Genomic DNA, 22,899 nt, shown 5'->3' with positions numbered 1-22,899 from the left:
GATTTCTTAAACGTTGCGAACTCTTGTTTCACTAAGTTAGCTATTCTTTTATTGTGCTTTGACTGCTTTCCTTTCTTCAAGTTGATTTAGAGGGAAATCTGAGAAGAGCAAAAGATTCTTGGATTATTAAGAGGAAAAAAAACAATCTTTTTTGTAGTTTTTCTTAGTTGCTTTGCTGCATTTCACAGATCAGAACTGAGTTTCTCAAAACTACTTCATTCAATGGTTAAGTCATTGCATTAACTGTGCACATCAAAAAAAGCAAGCAGTTTCACATTCCTTTCATCAACTTGCAGCGTTTCTGTATTTATGCAAATTATGTTCCGTTCTCTGCTTTTTCCTTTCAATTGCTTATTTTATTGTCACATACGTCTTTGCATTCAAAGTGCATGCACAGGTTGTCATAATATGCCAGACACATTTCTATGCATTGCCTTTTTTTTTCTTCTTCTTCTTCTTCTAATTCTGTCCTGAATAGGTAAACTGCTCCCAAATGAACCCGAGATGTATTTGAATGCATCATGTCTGACACTTTATACAAACGGCCATATCATCATGACCATTTGAGTGATTTATAATTAAGATAATTACAAATGACTCATACAGACTACAACACTATAGCAATGTCATAACTTACACTTCATTTTATGCCAGTAAAGTCTGAGTCACAGTCAAAAACTGAAATTAGGATTTTATTAGTAGACATTTCTCCCCCCTCCATTCATGAACCACCTGAGCTGTCTGCAGCTTGGGTAAGACCCTCTTTACATTCCCCCCACCTCAAAATAAAACAATTTATTTGTACAATGTTCTCACCAAAAAAAAAAAAAAAAAAAAAAAAACAAAAAAAGAACAAAAATGGTTTAAATACTAAAAAAATAAATCAATTGCACAAAACAATGTTGCCATTTTGCTTGCGATTACATCTGTGCAGCACATGCACACATATATAAACATTGACATGGAGCGGTCAAAGCAACACGAGGCGGTTAAATGGACAGATTAACAGGGTGGCTGGTAGAACCTTAGCGCTCAAACGTCTGGCTGTTACATATGCTGGCCAGCGAATTAAATCATCAGAAGCAAAATTCATTTTTAAAAAAAAGAAACAGATTGGTGACTGTTTACATTCATGTGACCAAAATTTCACCATTTGGTGACAGTGTATCTGTAGTTTGCTTGTTTTTTGTTTGTTTTTTTCCAGAAAGGAATGAAATCTTTAAGTTTAATTCCCCAAACATGTCAAAAACAGAAAGTCAATCAGCCTCCACCAAGCTAGTCAAGCTGACATGTAGCAGCCAGGGTCTGAAGGCTGAAGCATCTTTCTACCACTTTTCTGGCAAAGTTTTAGCAACAATTACCTCCTAAAACCAAAAACTCCATAAATAATAGACAAAAAAAAAAAAAAAGAATTAGACAGAACCAGGCACTCATTACAGTTTTAAAATAAGATGAGCAAAAAAAAAAGAAGTTACGCAGAGGTGAGATTTGACAGCTGTAGTGCCTCTGCAGTTTGTCGCCCCCCCCACCCACATTCAATGAAATATTTGAAATTAAAAGTTAACACCTACAGATGAGTGTGAGCATGTCTAATTTTACCTGTAGGTGTGTGTGTGTGTGTGTGTGTGTGTGTGTGTGTGTGTGTGTGTGTGTGTGTGTGTGAGAGAGAGGGAGGGGCAGGAATGTAGGGCAAACTGTACAACAACAGATGAGACGCGCGCTGTTCGTGTAGCTGTGCAAACGTTGCATAGAGTCGGTGATGAGACATGATTTCAGACAAACACAGACGTGAGGAAACAATAACCAAAATAAACATTACGACGCCTATCAGCCAGCAGATCTCAGCAGCTCAGCCGGGCTCCATAGTGTTAAGTGGCAGCTTTCCAAATTTGCTGCGACAGAAATATGCATATGTATGTCTTTTCATCCCTAAACGTGAGCGTATCAGTCTGACTTAAAAGCTACATATTAAAACGAGTCATTTCGCTGCTTCAACATGTATTATTTCAGCTTGAATGTGCAGGTGGTGGAAAGCGGATTCCAGGGTAAACAAACCCTCGGATGTTAAGAGCTTTTCTGCTAAACGTTTAGCCACCGGAGTTCAGCACATCGCTCAGAGAAGTGTGTGCGACTTTATGGCCTGTGCGGCTTTAATGGAAACGAAAGACTTTCACGCAGCATTATTCTGTGTCTTGGAAGGCTTTAACCCCAGAGCACGCTTCTGACCGGCTGTTAAAGCCAATCAGTTCAGGAGCGTTTAATCCATCTGAGCTTTCATCCTCTTGGTAGGTGTGTTTGTTCTCAGCTGATCCATTTTCGGACGACGAACCCCAAGGCACCGATGGATATGTACACCTGTAGCAGGACAAAATAAAATAAAAAAACTACAATCAACGCACATTTTTTTTTATGTAGCTAATTTTGCTGTTTGTTTTGTAGCTTTTGTTGCTATTTTAATCTTGTGTTGTATTAATGGTGGTTTCGTTTTCAAGATACGGCCGAATGATTTCATTGTTTCCCCCCTTAACTCTTTGTGATGCTTTTTTTTTCTCCATAGAATGACTTAAAAAGTGTTCAACATTTACACGCGCATTCACAAGACCGCTTTGTATGCACCGCTTTACACTTAAGATATTTTTCTGTTTCGGTTGTTTCCCCAGCAAGCCGTGACCAAAGTGTTAAATATGTACATGTAATGTCAAGATCTTCTAAAACAGCTTAGTCATTCAGCATTGAATACGGACGCACAAGTAAGTTGTTAAAGAAGAACAAAAAAAACACACAAAAAAAGCAGATGCTGAAGCTTTTCTCGCTTTTGGACTATTAGTTCATCGAGGTTGCAGTGTAAACACATCAACAATAACCTACAGGCGAAAAGTAAACAAGTATCTTCAAATGTCATTTTCCGGCCCTCTAACAACTGAGTTTGAGTGTGTTTACATTTATATATAGTCTTCTGTTAATGTATAAAAGAAGAAAAAAAACTATTTCAGGGATTACCTTTTGATCCCAATGACTCGCATTTCACCTTGTTGCGTACAAACCGAGCTCTTGAAAGTTTATTTTACTTTTTTATGAACGAGCTGCAAAAGCGATCCTGCATACATCTTCTGGTCAGTAAAACGACTTTAAACAAACACACAACAGAGCTGCAGCTAGAAGCAAAGAGGATCTTCATTTTTGAGCTTGCTTTGGAGTTCTGTGATGCGACTTCGGTGTCATCAGGCGACTCGGTGGGAAACACGAGGCGTTTCAGGGACGTGGGATGCAGACATTGCGTGCTGTAACTAACCGAACCAACAGTTCTTTGAGAGCAGAACGTCCTCTATATTAATCTGTGAGTGTTTCGAGTCTTTCAGAGCGAAAACCTGTCTTCAGTCAAAGGAACATTCACATCCCTGATTTCCTTGTTGACTGGGAGTCCGTTTAAATCCACAAATCCATCGTGAGGTTTGTGACGTCCAAGTTATTGTTTCCACTTATGTACGTTTATCTGTGTATTTATAAGTCACGTATGGCAGCTGAAAGGAAAGAGTCTGATTGCAAAGATGTTAACCATTCAGAGCAGACGTGTGACTCAGTACGTTCCCAGTTCTCTGCTGCTGAGGTTGCCTGGGAAATAAGTGATTGTTCTGTTCTTTACAGCGTCGAGGCAAAGAGACGTTTGATGGTCACTGATTCTCTTCGAGATGTGAAAAGTAATGGCAGCTGTTTGGCTTCTTTCCAAAAGCATCACCCCTAAAGGATGCATTTTTAGCAATTCTCTTTGCATCATGATGGGCCAAAAATGAACACGCAGGTTAAAGATGATGATAGCGGAGAGGAAGAGGAGAAAGATGAAGGCGAGCAGAGTATCAGTATATATCCGGCAGGTTCTGGTAGTTCCTATTGAAGTAGCCGCCACTGTAGATCCACTCCCGGGAACCGGTGTATGGGTTGGGGCCCATCTGGAACCACCTAGAAAAATAAACAAATCCCCCCCAAAAAAACACAAACATTAATGTTGTGCATTTTTAACAGCTTTTTTAAAAGGATTTTCTTCAGCTATTTAACCTTTTTTTAAAATAATTCTAGATATATTATATTCTATATTCTATATGTGATGAATTTCTGCTTCCTATTTGTTGGATCGGTGATATCAAACTGGTGTAATCAAATGGCCACTATTAAGTAAAATATAAAACTGTTGCACACTGAAGTTCACATGCAACTTTAGTGCTCATTACCTTTGTGCTGTAAACAAACATGGAACCATTAGATAACTCATTAAAACAAACACTGGCAGCATTTTTGAGTCCATTATTAAAAATAAATGTTAGAAATTACGTTGAGATCATTTACTGTGAGAGTTGGTGTCAGGGTTAACATATTTAGTGTGAACAATTTGATTAGTTGCAGCTAAACCGTTGAGCGACTAAAGTGCATTGGCGCCCTCTAGCAGTTAAATTAGATATTGCCATTAGCTAGCAGTTCATTTTAGACTCGCTTTAGAAATTAGTTTGCAGCATGTAGCTATTTCTTGAATTTCTCAAGCACATCATTGGTGTAGCCTAAGATTTCATAGCCAATTAGATTAAAACAGTAAATATAAATAAAACTGATAACACCTGGACTGCAACATACAGGTCTGTGGAAAAAGTGTTTAAACCTTTGCACATTTCTCATGGACCTGAAAGACATATTATTGAGTAAAAACAAAGAGTTTTTTAATCTTTTTAGCTCAAAAAAAGCAAAAACAGAAGAGATATGTAAGGAGGCAAACACTTTTCCATCGTAATTAATTGTTTTTAGGTGGAATACGACTGGCCTGGTTTGACATATGTGTGCTGTAGTTGTTTGCTACCTAGTTGTCCACTCCTCCTCGTGCTTGGCTCTCTCCTTCCTGGCAGCTCTCTGTTTTTCTTCCAGTCTCTCCTTCTCTTTGCTCGCCTCGTCTGCATGAGAGCAAAGAAAAACAAAAAGTCTGCTCGGTACCGTGGATGGTTTGAAGTCAGGACATCCACAAACACATAACACCCTTTTATATTTCTTTAAGCTTAGCAGTTGACTATTTTGGATGAATAAAAATAAATAAATAAATGAGGAAAGAACTTTAAATTAAATTACCTATGTTTCCATTCTCCATGGCTCTGATGTCGGGCCTGAAGCGACAGTCGGTGGGGGCCAAAATGGCTGCCATGCCAGGCTCCAGCTCGTTGAGAGCCATCGCAAAGTTTGTGAAGTTGTACATCTGAGGAAAGCAGATGGGTATGACTGCAGTTAGCCAAGCCACAATCATCTACTGTTTGATTAAAATACTTGATTGTTTTTAACTAAGATTTGATTCTGTCCTACTGACCAACTTTCAGGAAGTGTGCAGTACCTATACATATTTATTTATGCTGTTATCTGCAGCTTTATAGCGATACCTTAGCAGAGTGTGCTGGTCTGGACTCTATTCTCCACAACAAAGTGCTTCCTGGTACAACAGACACCGTTTCCTGGATTTCAGGCATGTCGTCTGCTTCGTCATTCTCAGCTTTTTGAAGCTCCTCCTGGAAACGGAGACAACAACTCACTGCAACTTCTGCTGTACAGAACCGACTTCTGCGCTACCGGGTTTCTAAGCTATTGCACCACGTTACAGGAGCGAGCGCGCTAAGAGCAGCACAAGTCTACATAAACCTTCAGATTTACCTGACTGAGGCCACAAAGTGGGCTGAGGGCACCAACAAAAACAAGCTGGACTTAATTGAGCGTTATTGAACAGCATGAACAATGATTATAATGTGGACAAAACAAAAACATCAGCTTCACAGCTCGTCAAATTCACAGCTAGTCTCACATTCTTTTTGCTCTTGTCGCCTTTCTTGTCCGACTTCTTGTAGACCTCGTACTGCTGAGGGTCGATGCTCCACATGCACTCGGTCCACTTCCCATAGATTACGCAGAGCTTCTTTTTACTAAGTGTAAAAGAAGGAAAAGAAAAGGAAGTGAATAAAGGTGTGATGAAAAGAGAAGAAAAAGGAAGGACAGAAACATTTAAAATAAAAGATTTATTTATTTTTAAGTGAAGCTACAAAGAAGGAAAAAGAAACAGAATTAAGAAGATAAAATAAGTAGCAAACTCTTCAGACTATCTTCATACGAAAGCATTCACTAACTTCTTGTCTTGGATGTAGCCCTCTACTTTGTGCAGCTCCTTGCCAAACATTCCACATGGCTTAAAATTCAGCACACACTTCTCCCCGGTGCTGCAGAACAAAAGAGAAGAGAAGGAAGAACGGTCCTTTTAATTACTGAACTGCAAGGCAATAAACAGGCAGAGAATGTGAAGGGAAGCTCTGCATTTCTACAGGTCAGAAATTATTTCACCTGAAGCCTAAATAAAGGTCCAAGCTTAAAGCCTGGTGTTTATAAACAACAGTGGAGGAGTCCTGCAGCTTCTCCATATGAAAGAGATTTTAATATGTTTTAACAAAACTGATAAATTTATTGCCTTTTTTTAGAAAATATATTTCAAGAATTAAATATACATATTCTTAGAAATCCACATTCCTATCCAAGGGAGCAATCTGCATATCATTATTATAAAACTAGATTTTTTTTCTTTTTAGTTATTCAAACCTGGAAAGAATTAAAAGCAAGCGCTATACGTTTTAAGGATCCAGGCTCTTTACCAGCGAGTGCAACAGCAAACAGTGTGAGAGCTTCACAGCCTGTGGTGTGAATCAGTGCGAGTGTGTGAACAGGACACACGACCAGGCATAAACAAAGATAACCAGAGCCCTGAAGAGCTTCCCTGGACAAATACAGACCGAAGCAGGTGGTTGTTTGCCTGAGAGAGCACAGTTTCAAATATCTGAGCAAACAAAAACCGAGCTTCAGTTTGTCTCTGTTGGTGGAGTTCAACTCGTGGATATTTATAGTTCCAAGCCGGGGAGCGAATCTGAGTCACAGCAGCCTGCTGGTTCTGTGAACTGAACCTTTTCCATGAAAGTTTCCTGCACATTTTTAATTTCATGCGTTTTTCAGATGTAAATGTTTAGGATCTTAGAACATTCTGGACATTTTAATAAAAAAATGTCAAAACTTAAAAGTAGAAACCACAAAACATACAGCACAATGCAATGGTTTTTAATTTCAAAAGTAAGGTAAAGGGCTATTTCACATTCATTTTGGTGTATGGATTAATATGGATTGGCTCTATATGAAAATCTCTAACTCTTGTCCTGGAATACCGAATAAAGGTACTTAAATGTTTGTAAACATTTGGGCCATTTTGATGCGCCGAAGTTCAATCCGACTTAGTAGTTACAAAAGACTGGCAGGTAAAAAGCTAGAATAAAGGTATGTGATGTAATTGTCAACTGATTTTTTTAAGCATAATTTTGATTTGTATCCTCTTGGAAAGCTACTGTTATTTTTTCCAAACTTATTCAGCCCAGAAAAATGAAAACAACTAATTCTCCATAATTTGTAGAAACTCTGATGTATCAGCAACATTGTTTTCTTTACTACAATGTAGGTTTGAAAGAAAAAAGGAAAATGCAACACACATGTTGCTCACACACCTGTGATTGACTATTTCCACTGTTCCGTATTGCTCTATCCACAGCTTGCCCAGGATGATGTTATGCACGCAGCAGAAAGGATTACTCCATGTGTACACTTCGTTGTGCCTGAAAAGAAGAAGGGAAGAAATAAAGAGTGGAAAATGTGATGAACAAATTATTGTATAGCATTTTCTTTTTTTCTGGGACCATAAAAGTCTCACTTTAGAAGTTCTAGTGTGATTGTTCCTTTTGGCTCTGCCTCGACACTCTTCCCCCAGAACTTGAGTTTGGGATAGATGGAGCCGTGGAAGACGAAGTCCCCGGAGAGGCTCTCTGCGTGGAAGGCACTGACCGGAGGATGATGGGAAACCTGCTCTGACACCAGCCGGAAACCCTGATCCTCTCTGCAGAAGAACACGGCAATAGGGTAAGCGTAACTGCTGTTGAGCTTTAAAGACGGTCAGGTGGGTCGCTGTGTGTGTGTGTACCTGATGAGTTCAAAGGTCTCTCCCAGCAGCGGGTTGAAGGGTTTTCCAGTTCTGTCCCACTGAGACGCAACTGCTGATACAGCAAAAGCAGCTACTGACTGAAACGAAGAAGCGCAGACAATTATAGGATTCAGGTAAGACGAGTAAGGTGAAGACTTTGCTTTTACATTTCTACTTTAGAAAAACACTTGGCAAAAGATATTTAGTGACGCCGGATCCTAAAACAAATGCGCAGGCTTTCTGGTGAAATGTACATTTAGTTACTAAGACAGAAATGTTCAAAACAAAAGACCAACTACTGACTCAATGTGCAGAGCAAAACAAAGTTTATGCAGACGATAAAAGAGGTTTGCTCTGACCTGCATGCGCTCTATGGAGTCGGACAGCGAGCAGGCTTTGTTGATGAGGTAAGTGTGTTCCATGTATTCTGAGATCCTCTGCAGGAAGCTCAGAGGCTCGTTGAAGACGATGGGCATCGTGATCTTGGACAGCTCCTGTAAAACGAGCAAACAGCACATCATTTCACAGCAGATATCAGGATATAATGTGGGATATCTGAGTTTTTAGAAGCTTTCTTGTTTCACTGTCTTGGTGTAAAAAAAAAGAAAAGGTTACTCTGAGTATCTATGTTCCTGTCCACAGTGACAGTAACTTCTTGTGGACATCTATCATATTGTTTTCTCAGTTCTTGTGATAAATGTCTTACTTTGATAAGAATTCTGATTTATCGTTGATTGTTGATGTTTTGAACGCCCCAAAATTGTTTGTATAGTCAGGATTGTTAGTTCTACTGTTTGCTCAATGAAAAGTGTCATTATCTTGTCAATAATTCTGCTAATTGTACTAGCATCTACACAAGCAGCAGGTGTTTGCACACACACCGATCTGCTCTACATGTCTGTTAGTTACATGTATCCATCTGCAGGCTGAGCAGCAGGAGCAGAAAGTGTTTCTGTCACTGCGCTAAGCCGTCTCTGTGTGCCGAATGTCCAACCTGCTGTGTTTGCTGCCGGTACTTTCTCCCAGGGTTACACGCTCACAGATTTGGTGTTTTTTAAGCAATTGAGGAATAATTTAACGTTAAAGCTGACAAAACTGGACCGGAGCAGATGCCGAAAGTGGGAGTCTCGACTGTGAATCCCGATTTGAATCAGAGGCGATGAATGCATGCCATTGCAAACGACTTCTGGAAGATAAGTGCACTGAGCTCTGTGCAGCTTACCTCGTTAACTTGATATGACATACTATTGTCTTTTCTGAGATGTGTTCCGCTTGTGGCAACATTGCAAAAACTGTAGCAGAAAAAGAATGACATGGTGTTTTTCTATATGTGAGGCACAGTGGTGGCACAATCAGGCTTGAGGTCTGTTTTGCTGCCATTGTGACTGGTGCTGTACACACAAAGTGGACAGGATGATGAACCTCCATATTCTTCAATATCAGCACAAATCAAAAGTTAGGTGGCGGAAACTTGGGTGTTCAAACAGGACAAACGTCTAGAACTGGTTTAGGAACAGATAAAGCATGGCAACATTAAATTTTAACAATGGCCATACCTAAAAAATCAAAGAGGACAGCAGAAAATAGACTGATGGAACCGAACACTACTTTTCTGACAGGCAGAGGTCAAATATCTGAACAGATTTAAACCAAATCCTTCTATCTGATTAATGACAATAGGGAGTGTGCATATATTCCACCTGTGTGCATAACATCGACCCAACATGAATTAGAGGGCAGAAAAGAAATCAAATCCGTGCACAAAGTTCTTGATGAAAATATATAATTACAGAAAATACAAATATTGTATTGTTAGTGATGAGTCCACCTTTAAAAAACCAGTACCATGATCCCTCATTTAGCTTTTTAAATTACTTTTTTTTTTCAATTTTTTTCAGACAATACTAAAATAATATTAATAATAATGCATCCACATAGTTTATTACCTGTGAAGAAGTTCATTTTAATTCATTTAAAACTAAAGCTCACAGTGAGTCAAAGGTGTATTTTCCTTCTAGCAATCCAACAAACTACGCCTTACCAGTCCAATACATTTCTTGAGGATACTCCAGATGCTGACCGTGTTTCTGGAAAACATGGGTGCTGGTAAAGATGTCCTGGGGTGAGAAAAAAAGAAGGGAAAAGAAAGACGGGTGCAGGTAAGAGAATGATGATATCTTTCAAGTTTATCAGCAGACATGCAGACATTCCTCGGCAGAACCGAGGGAGAAAATTATTAACTCAGAAACAAACACGCGAATTCACAGGAAGATGACCTGTGACTCTTTCTTGAAGTGTTAGTTTTCTACTCTGCATCACGTCACCAAAACAAATGGTAGTTAATGTACAGCATTTCCCAAAACCTGGTGTGTGATTCAGCCCATAATGCCTCATCTCTGCTTTTTTTGTCCTTTAAGCAACACCTCAAAGGAAAAGCTGCCTGACAGGTTTCATGTAAAAATACAAAGTGAGTTCAAACTAAATTAAAACAACAACAACAACAAAAACTAATTAAAGAAAACTGATGTTTTCAATCCTGATTCTGGTTTCAGAAAGAGCGTTGTTGCAGCTCCTGAAGTGAGGATAATCCAGACAGATTAGAACACTGACCAGAGAGGGTGGAATGTGGTGCAGGAATGAAGCTGTACCTGTGCTTCCTGATGCCGTTCTCTTGTAGTACTGATCCATTGTTCTTCTGAATTCTGCCATCGAACCCTCTGGCATCTTTGAAACTGGCCTCAGACAACCCTTCACACGACTCGTCAGAATCCAGGCCTGCCCAAAGCGAGAATTAACCCAATTTAGACAGCACACAGCATCAGGTATCACACAAAGTCAATATTCTGTGCATCCATGAAAAAAAAAAAAAACTAGTCCAGTGTTTGCATTAAAACATTTACAAATATCTGCTACCTTACCACCAGCTGTGGTCTTTTGTTTTCTTTGTAAAACTGGATCTTTATGTTAATGCACATCAATGTCCAAACTGCTTTGCATCACAAACTGTTGCTCAAGATTTGAATATCAAATTTTATTCATCACACAATTCAATTCTTCAGAAGACATCAGTGGCCATTTCCAGAAGGCAACTTTTCTGTTTTATACTCATAATTTTAAAGCAAAATGAAAATTTAAACTATAAAAATCTTAAACACATAACTGCTATGGCGAATGCTATACAGAATGCTGCTGTAATCACCAGACTACTGTATTTCTTAAAATATGCAGCAGGGTGGAGTTCAGAACAAGGCGAGGCCTTTACTTTAAATACACAAAGGAGTTTCAGCTTTTGTATTATATCAAAAGGTACAAGGTGTGGACCCTATAATTACCATGTTAGACACACAGAGGTCAATTAAAAAAAATAAAAAAATTGATTACTTGTCATAAAAATAGAACAGGTGGTGTTTTTGGGAACGGAACAAGATCTTCCAGTATATATATATATATATATATATATATATATATATATATATATATATATATATATATATATATATATATATATATATATATATATATATATATATATAATTGACAGTTAAAAAAAAAGACAGACTAGATTTTGTTTCGTCCAGTCCATTGAAATAATAGATGACAAAAAAGTCTGGGACAACCTCTGGTCTCGACTCTGCAGCAAACGGCCTTTCAATGTTTTATGATAGGATTTCCATCCATGTTTATCTAAATCTCTTTGGAAACGCACTGAATGATTATCAAACACCTGGTTTTTACACTTCTTAGTGTGTTTGGCATGCACCCAAATTTGAATGTTGACTTCGAGGACTGTTACGTGATCTTCTTTGTTTATCCATTTAGTCGGGGTTTTTTCCCTTTTCAAAGAAAGTGAAATTCACCTCAATCCTATTCAGTGACGTTTGGGTTTGTTTTTGGTAAAAGTGATCATGAACCACAAGACGACCTCCCTCTGAATTATTGAACTCATGTTGAGGCTGAAACAAATTGGATAACAGTGAATAGTTTTATCCTTTAATAACAGAGGCAGCTTGAATTACCGCCTCAGGATTGGATGCTCACGGACATTTTCCTCTGCAGTTTCTATTTCTCATCTTTTTTCTTTCTCCAGGGAGAGAACAGTGTAAAATATCAGTTACAAGGCAAAAAAAAAAAAAAATCCCAGCAACTTTATAACCCTCTTGCAGTCCGAAAATTCGCCATGTGCAGATTTATTGGAGACGGCTTGACAACAGAGGACGACCACCAAGCAAATACAGCTATTGGACCCCGAGAGCTCTTTTACTTTGTGCACTGTCCGGAGGGGTCACACTGACTCCACACGTGTGTTTAAGAGTTGTTTTTTTTTGTGTGTGTGGGTTCAGGACCTGGCATTCTGATGGGACGGGCCACCTCTGCTTCCCCGCTGTCTGACCGTGACATCTGCCGCACTCTTGAGCATCATGCCAAGACCCTGGGAGGGTAATGCTTTCTTTTTATTCTAAAGACTATGAGATTCAACCATAATACGAGCTACGCTCATGGATGGAAATGAGTGTCAGGGGCAATTTGTGACAGGAGTACAGCTTTGAGCATGAGGATTTACAAGATAGTAAGAGTTTCATTAATGTCTGGCATACAACATCACAAAGTCCGTGATTGGACAGGGATGTGGTGGAGCCGAAATCTAAAGACAAGATCAGATTAGATACGAGCATATCAGAAGGACAGCTCAAGTTGAGGGATTTGGAGACAAAATTAGAGGGGCCAGGCAAGGCTGAGACCCTGAGGCATGTTTAGTCACTTGATAACACAGCGCTCTGACAACAGTAAAGCAGCTAATGGCTGCCAGCATGCCATCTGATGTTAGAGTGATGCAGCTCCAATGGGTTAAAATCTGCGCCATTGCTGAGCTTTTTGAAGTCCCACATTATTTAGCCAACGGTTCTCTTTTTCTCTGTTAAGGTGCACATTTAAGCTAATCAAGAGATTACTATAAATCTACCTCCAAAGTTGGTGCCATTCCAGATGCATTTTAATGTCAAGTCTGAATGCAATTACTTTATTTGTTCATACCTGAATGTGTCAGGATGCATCATAATCCAAATCTGAAAAGAGCCTGAGATGATTTGGACATGAGCAAAGGAGAGACAGTGAACATATCGAAGAAAGAAAGCTGGATAAGGGACTACTAGGGAGACGGATAAAAGGAAGACCACAGAAGATTTATGGATGTAGAGAAAGAGCATATGCAGATGACTGTTGAAACTGAGGATGCTAGAGACAGAGTGAGACGATGGGAAATTGTTTGCTTTAGAAACTTCTAAAAGAGAGCAGCTCAAAGAAGAATAAGTTTTGAAGACTGTGCAAGGCAAACACGTAAAAAGACCAAGAGAGTAAAAAGATCTCCCCACCTGTGACGGCGTCGTAAAACTCGTCTTCATTGCTCATCTTCTACACACAAAGTTGAGCAGTTTTTTTTTTTTTCAGTAGATTTTAGTTTTTAGCACATATTCCTTTTGGTAGCGAACCAACAGCACATCTGTAGGGACAGCAGCAGAAGATGTGTCCTCCGGAACGTCACCAGGGCCAAAGGAAAATGCAAGATGTCGAGACGGGGGCCCCAAAATTTGCCACGTGCAGATTTATTGGAGATGGCTTGACAAGAGAGGACGACCACCGGGCAAATACAGTTCCTTCAAATAATGAACAGCAGGTTGATGGCTCTGACTTCAGAGCTTAGCTTCTTTGGCTTTGTCCACCAAGAAAAATTATTAACCTGGAAGAAACAAAGAATTGTTAAACTGATGGAATCAGAGAAAGACTGTAAAAGTCTAAGTAAAATAAAGGAAACTTTCAAAACTCTAGCACAAAGTTGTGCTGCCTTATGGAAGGTGAATCATTAATCCTTGCACTGCACACACTGCACCACATTTTACAATGAAAGAGCTGAATTCCTAGAGACGTGATCTTTACTGCATGCCTGCTGTAATCTACATGCCTCATCTTACTACACACAACCCAAACTGACAGGTAACATTTCCATCACAACGACAGTCCACAATGCAAATACAAGTGTTTGACTGGAAGCAGGCGAAAAACATATCGGTAGCTTGTCTGAAATATAATAGCAGTATTATTTAGGTTTAAGGTTAAATCAGCAATAACGACGGCATCCTTTACATTCACTCCATTTGTTCCACTAAATACAGGGATTTTACCTTTCTCAGAAACCAGCAACGCCTTCAGCACACTACTGAACTTTGGCCTCAGCGACCACGATCGATAAGGTGGACAGAGCGGATCCCAGTGTCCCGTCCAAATATTCTAAAAGCTTATCATTGAGTCATCAGCAGACTTTTTAGCAGCTGTGATGCAGTGAAGACGATGAAGTGTGATAAACTGACAGATTCATTAAGGTGAGAATCAATTAAGATAGAAACTGTGAAAAAAGGAATGTATGCAGAAGACACGCTTTATTTCTGAAAAACAAAGGCTTAAATATTCCCAAGTTTACATCAGCAAAATCTTAGTTTTGCCCTTGAGCGATGAGATCAAACACTGAAAAAAATATTTGTTTCCCTTCATTTTTTAAACATCTGAAAATTAAAACTGCCTCTATTTCTACTCTGTAAAAGCATAAGTCAGGAGCATATGTGTGTTTTATGCACTTTGAGTTTAATAAAAATAGTTTCTGTTTTCAAAACAACCTGAGTTATTTCTCTGTATTGCCTGATTTTACTAAGAAAATAAAGCTGGGTTGATTAAAATTGCCAGGTCAAACCTAAAAAAAAAAAAAAAAAAAAAACAGAAATGGGCCAGAAGAAATTGAAAGTTGTAAGTCAGTTAAGCTTTTTATAAAGCACTTTTTACAGACAAAATCACAAAGAACTGTACAATAACACAAGCAATGTGTTGCCAATCTTGATGAACTGGTTGATCTTTAGTTTTAAAGTAATGACACAAAATAGTTCTCACACTAAAATTACATCGAGACCACAAAACTAAACATTTCAACAAATAGTGTCAAGCTCTTTCTCCTAGTACGACTAATAAAGCAGTGAATAGTTAATCATACATATTTTCTTCGGTATTTCCTGGACTGCTGTCTTTTGAAGGTTTTACTAGAAACATTTCAACAATATCTAGTCTGTAAAAAAGTCATTCAAATTAAAGGTCAGTAGATCAGTAACTATGAAAAACAAAATCTATGTTTGTGCCTTTTTGTAGGACGTATCATTTCATTAATTTACCCCAGGCTCACATGTTGCTATTCCTTTTTCACGTTGCATTACTAGCTCATTTCTAGAGGCTGAGTTATATAAGATGGCAAGAAAACTTTTTAAGTTATGAGAAAACTATGCTTACAAGAGAGAAAGTGAGCATTAAAATCAATTATTTACACATTACCTTCAGCTAAAAAATATATGCAAGCACAGTTAAGGTGGCACAGCTTCCACTAACTTCAATAGATTTATTTATTCAGCCAGGAACTGCAGTTGTCAGTTTCTGAGAATAAATCTGAGATAAATGATTAATCTTGAAGTTAAGTGATTAATAAATGCAGTTGTTATCATGAAACTTAATCATGTCAGAACACAATGTTTTTTGTGATTGTAGATGAAGATTAAATCCTTGCGATTGTAAATAATGTCAAGTCAACTTCTTATCAAATTTTATTAGAGCAAGGTAACCCTGTTTTGTTCCAAGTTGCAGCAAATAGGTCTTCCATAAATGTGCTGATAAGTTTAGTAGGTTCACACACCCACTGACAGATAGGATGTGGAGACAAGCTATCTGATTGGCCGGAGCAGTCCCTCAGATCATATCGGTCACTCTCTCTCGGATGTCTGTGAGTCGTTACGCAACCGTGACAGACATGGCACCATGCACACATCACAATTACGCTTCCAATCTTGGACAAAAGCTTATCAAATGACCCAAATACTTCACACTAGAACACTGCAGACCGAGAGACACGCATTTCTAGCTAAATTTCTAGGCTTAAAAATTGAAAGAACAAGTACTGGAACTAACTCCAAAGATTTCCTTGTAATACACAGAAGTGCAAAAGTCCTCTTCTGGCCAGCTGACAACTCTCTTATGCTTTCTTTGCAACGTAAAATAAACAAAATTACTCAAATATGACCTTACATTAAGCAGTTTATCAATGTGTAGCTTCAAAATCTTGGTATACCTTCCCCTCATGGCCACTTGAACACAGTATAACACAGAGTTAGTGCTCACAAGAAAAACATCTACTTACTGACCTCCTGATCGCTTCCTCAGCCAACTGATTGCAAGGAGAGTCCAAGTGATGCCTTCACAGTCCAACACAAAGCCTGGCACTAAACACACCTCTGCATGTCTGGCTACACTTGACACACCTTTGTAAGCTGTGAGACACGTACGGCGGGTGGTATGCACAGACACACTCAAGGAAAAATGAAGGCATACAATAAAATGAACACTCAAACTAAATAGCAAACATAAACAAACCAAATGTGGGTTTACATCAAATGTTTTGTCACATGATGCTGAGCAACTACGTTATGGAGCTTCTGAGGAAACCATCCAGCTGGACAGCAGCTTCCTTTCCCATGTTGTCATTCAATGGCCATGACAACCCAATAAGGACGGGTGTGTTGAGCTTACATCACACGAGCCTCGAGAATGCAATGGCTATTGTACAATGTTTACATCAGACTGCAACAAAGCTGGGTGTCATGTGAGCAGTCAAGGGCTGGTTACCAGCACCAAGGCAGACATGGTCTGAAAAAGTTCAAACTGCAAAATCTACCGTTTAAAGTGGCAGGAGAGGTCAAAGGGTTATCTAGCTGTATGGAGAAAACCCCAAACATGTCCAGATTTGACACTACAAATCACAAAGATGGTACAAAGATGGTGTAATGGGTTTCCATTACAAATGTGCACAAAACTTTTTTGATATTCTAACGTAAATAAAATTCTTTGCATGATAAGTCCATGGATACACTTTGATGAAATATATTTATATTTTGACCACAGAACTAGCGCTCGTCATCAGCCATCAGAGGAGACGTTGGTGGCTTTATTCAGGTGTTGGGGTGACAAACTTTGCAATACATCAATAATTAAAACTGAAAACCCACCTCATCCTAATACAAAAACTTTTTATCCAAAAATGTTGGAGTTTTTTAGGCAGATTTATTTCTGTAATTCCAATTTTCACAGATTTATGGTCAGTGGAAATGCAGCTACAGAAAGGTGGGAGGAAGCTGATCCAGTCACTGGAGAATCACAAGAGAAAACAAGTGTTTCAAAGAGGAGAATAAATTATTGCCTGGAGGTTTTCAAGAACCTGGTGTCAAATCCCTCACTGCTAAAGGGTTTGGCTTTAAGAGCCATCAACAGGGTTGGGATGGAAAGAAAAGGGTTTGACTGTGAAATCTGTGAAAAGGGATTGTCAGTGCAGCCTGAGAAGTGGGAGATGCACACAGTTCTGAAAAGAGTCTAAACAGAAAAGCATTAATTTGGGCAGAAATTGTAAAAAGAAAAAAAAAACTCAGCTACCGAGTTGGGAGGACAGTTGCTGTGGAAATAGAGGAGTTCCTTGTTGTTCAAGTATCTCGTCACTGAGGAAGTAGTTCAACATCAGGTTTTTGAACTACTGAAATAAGAGAAGTGTTTATAAATCAAGAATTTAATTGCCTGTTTGCTTCCCATTGTTTCTAAACTAAATATTAGTCTTGAACCGATGACGTAAAGTTATATTAAAGCAGCATTTCAAGTGTTAAATCGTTATTTATCCAAACTAGAAAGCATTAGTACAAGGAAGCACTCTGCAGCTGGTAACAGAACTAACAAGCTTTTTTTTTGTTTTCCTACCAAGAGCTTAAAAGTATGCACACTCATGTTACAAATCATGACACATCCGCTCAACGTGTACTTACAGTGAACATCAAGTACTTTTCCACACTATCAAACAATGTGTTCAGAACATTGTTGTTGCAATGAGACACTTAAGGAAGATGAATTTATCACAAGACTGAATAAGTTTAAACGTCAAATGACTTCTTAATAGAACAACCGCAAGTATAAAATCAAATTCATCCGACCTCAATCACAAGACTAACCCGGTCAAGAACATTCACTTGACAGCAGCTGCTGAGGTTAGTCTACATTTGCTCTGAATATGAGCACAAAAAGCTGCTTTTATCCTAAAATATTATTGAGATCCATTTATAAACACAAATTTAGAAGTCCCTGTCAATTTGGCTTCAATCAAGTTCAGTGTCATTTTTGTAATGCGATTATCTTTACAAAACATAAAGCAAGAAATTAGATAAGTGTGAGTTTGTCGCTGTTTTGTCAAATGTTCCTACAAAATAAATGTTATATATAAATATATAAATTTGTGTAATAAATACAATCTTTTAAAGATGAAAGTTATTTTAAAAATTTGGGAGTGTGGAAAGAAAAAGATGCACAGCTTACCAAATGTAGATCAGATGGAGAGAAGCGGCTAAAGAGAATGTTATGTCCTAAAATGTAATTTGTGATTATTTCCATCCACCTTCCTCATCTCTGTTCTGTTTGTTAGAGCCATGGAAACAAAAAAGATAAAATGTTTAGTATGGCTACATATTCAAATTGCAAACAAACTGAAAGCCAACTATGCCAATAAACCCTCCCACATGCATTTCTTCCAGGAGAGTTTTATAGTGTGTTTCACTGGGGCTGAGAAATGGTTACACTGCATCATTCTTGAAAGGCTGGAAAAACATCAATGTTCTGAAAAAACAGCTGCCAAAGTTGAATGACCAATAGCACAGGAGGTTGGTTGCAAACAAAGAATACGCCCTTTTTTTTGCATATTAGTTAGCACAGTGTTCTCCAAAAGTACAATAAATTGCTTTTTAACCATTTCCAGAATAAAATATTTACACGCTTTTCAATTTCTCTAAATCATGTGTTGAGATCTTTTAGCACCCTTCATGTACTCGGAGAAGTTTTGTTTGGGTGATTACTTGATTCTGCGGGTCTGGTTGTAATCAGGCCTGAGAGTGGCAAGTAAAATCAAAACAACAACAAAATACAATTTAACAAGGCTGGAAGATGTTGTGGCTACATTTTCACAAAGAGCAAGATTGATCAGGATTGCCATTTTCCCTTAAGAAATTAAATTATCTATTGAAATCTTAATTTTGTCTTTTCTCAAGTAATATTTGCCAAATAACGAGGAAAAAACATATGGAACCTGTTAGTGGAGAAAGCACTGTACGCCCGGGCTGGTAACAGTAAAATGTATGGGTTGTTCATTAATACCTAGATAATCATTACACACTAATTCAGTATGTGCTGGGATTAGAACAGCTTAATTAATCCTCTGTTGCTCTACAAAAAAAACTATCAACTTCTCATGATACTCTACTAGACCTTTCTCTCACAAATCCTCACATACTAAACTTGGCAATCGGTGTAGCATGACTCAGCACATTCCAGCGATACCTGTCAGAGTAGAAACCCTTCTAGGATGAGCACTACTTTCAAAACCACAAGACACTGAACTGCCTCAGGCCTTGAGATCTAAACGTGTCGACTCTATACCAAACAAGTCAATAATTTTGAGACTAAAACACAGAAAGCTTCTGGTCATCACTGTTGGAAATCATGCTGGAGCTGTTGGAGAAGAAAATCACTTTTGTTTTCCCTCCCTGAGTTATAAATGCTGGGATTGAGTTTTATCCACAGGTTTGCTGTGTGCAAAGCTTTACTGCCTTTACTGTGTTTTCATTGGTGTGCAGCTTTGTTCACAAATATTTTACAAGGTTATACTAGTTTGACTAACTGTATGTTTACTGTTGCTTTAAAAAAAATCAGTAAACAAAAGACAGCATGAAATGAATCATGAATCAGCATAAAGCCAATCTCCACTATCACTTACATGACCAAAAACACATTGTGACCCACTAACCCAAGAGTATTGTTCATATGGAGAACAATCTGCATTACCAAACAAAACTTTGCAAATGAATTTTTTTAAATTACTGGATTCTAGATTCAAATGAATTCAAAGCAACTATGACCTTTTCTGTGACAATATTACAGTTTGATACACCAAAATGATGAGGATGGATTAAAACTGGTGAGCAGAATATTGGAATAAAAATGTTGTAAAAAGCAAATTTCAAAGCTGCTAAAATTATTTATCATACTATTACATTAAAGGAAGTGATCCACCATTGCCCTTCCCCCACCTGTTGCTGCAAAATGCCAGATGACTGGCCAAATGTAGCCTAGTCATAATCAATATCGCCTAGTCATAATCAATATCGCCTAGTCATAATCAATATCGCCATCACCACAATTTTGAGCGATAGCATTACTGTTCCATGTTTTATTGATACCATACAAACCTACTTTGCAATACTGGGATTATTTCATGAAAAAGCACAACAGTAAGAGGTTTTCTTCTGCATAACAAACACTACGCAATTTTATCAGAGTTATTTCAATGTCTTTGCTTAGAAAATGTGCCAGTGTTATAATCATCGTAACAAGCAGCATTGTCAGTAAGTGACACTTTTGTGGCAGAAATCAAAGCAATTAGATCATGTCTAGTTTTCTTTTTTGTGTAAATACTTTGTCACGAAGAAGAAAGGGGATTTTATTGCCTTCAATGTCACCACACTATGACATAATTATAACAGTTTAATCTCACATAGGATAACAGCTCCACACATCATGTGTCAGTGTTTTAGAGTATCCAAAACACTTCTGTGCTGAGGGGGAAATAAATGAGATTTGTACTGGTGGACTTATTGAAAAATTTAACACAAAGCTGTCAACTCCTTGCAAAGAGTAACAAGATCAATATTTACGTACCCATTATGGCAATATTGCCTAGCATTGACAGAATGTTTACATAATGATACAGGGTTAGTCTCATATTTAGTTCTGGCTGACCAGCAAGCTTCTCCTTTGACAGTGAGCCATTAAAGGCAGAGTAAGTTAACAGAGAGCCTTTGTAAGAGAGGCTCCTGATTGGCTCTCTTTATCAGCCATAAATTAAACATACAGTAATATCCCTTTGTTGCTGGGAGGGTTGCCTAGTAGAAGCAGCATTACCTCAAGCTCACCTTTATTCTCACGTGGCACAGCACAACAATACTATTTAAAAAAAAAATCAAGTGGCTTATAAACATCTTCATATGAAGACCTTGTGGAGAAAAAACTAAAGGTTGCCACAATTTTATGGCAACAAAAGGCTGCAGCTAATTCAGATTCAAATCCAACGACTTAATGACACTAATTCATGTGACTGCTACGTCTATGTGTCCTAGTCCAAGTTAACACTGCAACGCGCCACACTGCTGTGTTGAAACAATGTTTTTAGTACATGTATTACAACATTGTCTTCCTCTTCCCTTTAAATGTAACTACAGATCACAAAATACACATTTCACAACTAAATTATTCTGCAGCCTGTGCTAGAAAATGAGAAAGTCCCTTTCATTGCTGTTGTTACTAGAACGTTGGGACTAAAGAGTCAAGTTTTCCTTTCAGATGGAGACTATCCCCATAGTTACTAACTATGGGTGTAATTAAGGCACCTTAGGGAGGAAGACGCAAAACAAAATGATTGCAACTGTAAATCCCCAGAGAGAGGCCCAATGTTGAAATATAAAGCCAAATAAAAGGCTTGTTCTTTCTTCTTCCTCTTCTCCTTCTTTCCATCATTCCAGAGACCAACATATTTCTCATAGTACTACATAATCCTACTTCTATCTGTCTGCACTCATACAGTTACACTTTAAAGAAAGATGAAAAAAAAATACTTTTGCTAAGATATTAGTTATTTACATGCAAGGAGAGGGAGTATGATGAAATGCTGGGGTTTTAGTACTTGTATGCAAAATTCAACACACAATGATACAGCAGTGTTTGTCCCCTGAGAATGTGTGTCTTAGTGAGGGCAAAATGTAGGCTTCAAAGACCTGCAGCTTGTCAAAGACCTGCAGCTTGCTCCGGGTTGAAAAGGTAAAGTCAGATGCAGACCGAAGAAGTCAAAAAGGCAGGGGAACATTCCCACCATTTACCAAGAAGCTAAACACGAAAGGACACATTATAAGTTTCCCTACATCACGTTTTGGGAGTAAGATTCAAACACAGGAGTATGTGTCACCCCGAGCCTAGTCCTCGCTAATATTACCAGCACAAACAAAGTGAAAATTGATCTAGCTAGCCAATCTAAAGCGTCCCAGCTTGAATTTTAAACAAAAACGAAGATAAGAAAAAAGCACAACTCCCGCTGGTTTTCCCTAAAAGCAGACATCCAGCTGGTCGTCCAAGTCCTGACTGACGGAGGTCTGAGAGATTTTATTTATTTATTTATTATTTTTTTTTTTTGACAGCTAGCGTTGTTGGGAGTTAGCCGGCGGGCTATATTGAAAAAATATGGCGAGTTAGCACAGTTAGCAGTATTCCCTGAAGATAACACACAAAGCAAGAGGTCATGGTCTGAAAACAAACAGATAGTCCACAATCAGGACGTTAAAATGTCTGTCTTCTTACCTCCGCAGTGGCTCCTCTCTGAATGTTTTCGGCAAGCCCAGAAAGATGGGCAGGAATTGTGTGTAGCCTTGTCTGTACACTGAAGCGGAAGCCGCTAGCACAGTGGGCGTGACCGGAAGATGGACAGACGTGGTCGGCAGCCAATCAGGTGAAAGTAGAGATAACCACAAAAACAATAACAGATAGATAGATAGATAGATAGATAGATAGATAGATAGATAGATAGATAGATAGATAGATAGATAGATAGATAGATAGATAGATAGATAGATAGATAGATAGATAGATAGATAGATAGATAGATAGATAGATAGATAGATAGATAGATAGATAGATAGATAGATAGATAGATAGATAGATATGGT

The 22,899-nt window shown here is 38.4% G+C and overlaps 1 protein-coding gene across 3 annotated transcripts; it reads right to left on the bottom strand.

Annotated features, from left to right (window-relative positions):
- Positions 1–671: 671 nt before the first annotated feature.
- LOC129371653 (oxysterol-binding protein-related protein 2-like) lies at positions 672–22,611 on the bottom strand. 3 transcript variants are annotated; one of them, XR_008607178.1, is made up of 15 exons: positions 22,535–22,611; positions 13,393–13,757; positions 10,672–10,798; positions 10,065–10,140; positions 8,383–8,517; positions 8,024–8,121; positions 7,757–7,939; positions 7,554–7,661; positions 6,144–6,233; positions 5,825–5,942; positions 5,409–5,534; positions 5,107–5,230; positions 4,844–4,934; positions 3,001–3,957; positions 672–2,355 (listed from the first exon to the last, which is right to left on the bottom strand). XR_008607178.1 is itself a non-coding variant. In XM_055048357.1 (14 exons), the coding sequence occupies exons 2-14, from the start codon at positions 13,427–13,429 to the stop codon at positions 3,855–3,857; spliced, it is 1,416 nt and encodes a 471-aa protein (XP_054904332.1). In that variant the 5' UTR covers positions 13,430–13,757; positions 22,535–22,611; the 3' UTR covers positions 672–3,854. The 3 variants fall into 3 exon arrangements, 2 of the variants coding, with proteins under 2 accessions (XP_054904332.1, XP_054904334.1); XM_055048357.1 differs by having other exon boundaries at positions 672–3,957; XM_055048359.1 differs by lacking the exons at positions 13,393–13,757; positions 22,535–22,611 and adding an exon at positions 13,055–13,378 and having other exon boundaries at positions 672–3,957.
- Between the last annotated feature and the right edge of the window lie 288 nt (positions 22,612–22,899).

The sequence above is a fragment of the Poeciliopsis prolifica genome, unplaced genomic scaffold, assembly GCF_027474105.1.
Source record: "Poeciliopsis prolifica strain line A6 unplaced genomic scaffold, Auburn_PproV2 SCAFFOLD027, whole genome shotgun sequence".
In the NCBI taxonomy this organism is placed as follows: Eukaryota; Metazoa; Chordata; class Actinopteri; order Cyprinodontiformes; family Poeciliidae; genus Poeciliopsis; species Poeciliopsis prolifica.
This window is presented reverse-complemented; position numbering and strand designations above follow the sequence as displayed.

Coding starts and splice junctions, on each gene's coding strand:
- LOC129371653 (XM_055048357.1), bottom strand. CDS start 13,429: ATGAGCAATGAAGACGAGTTTTACGACGCCGTCACAG. Junction 8,518..10,064: donor TCAAGAAATGTATTGGACTG/GTAAGGCGTAGT, acceptor CTCGTTTTACAG/GAGCTGTCCAAGATCACGAT. Junction 7,662..7,756: donor ATCACACTAGAACTTCTAAA/GTGAGACTTTTA, acceptor TCTTCTTTTCAG/GCACAACGAAGTGTACACAT.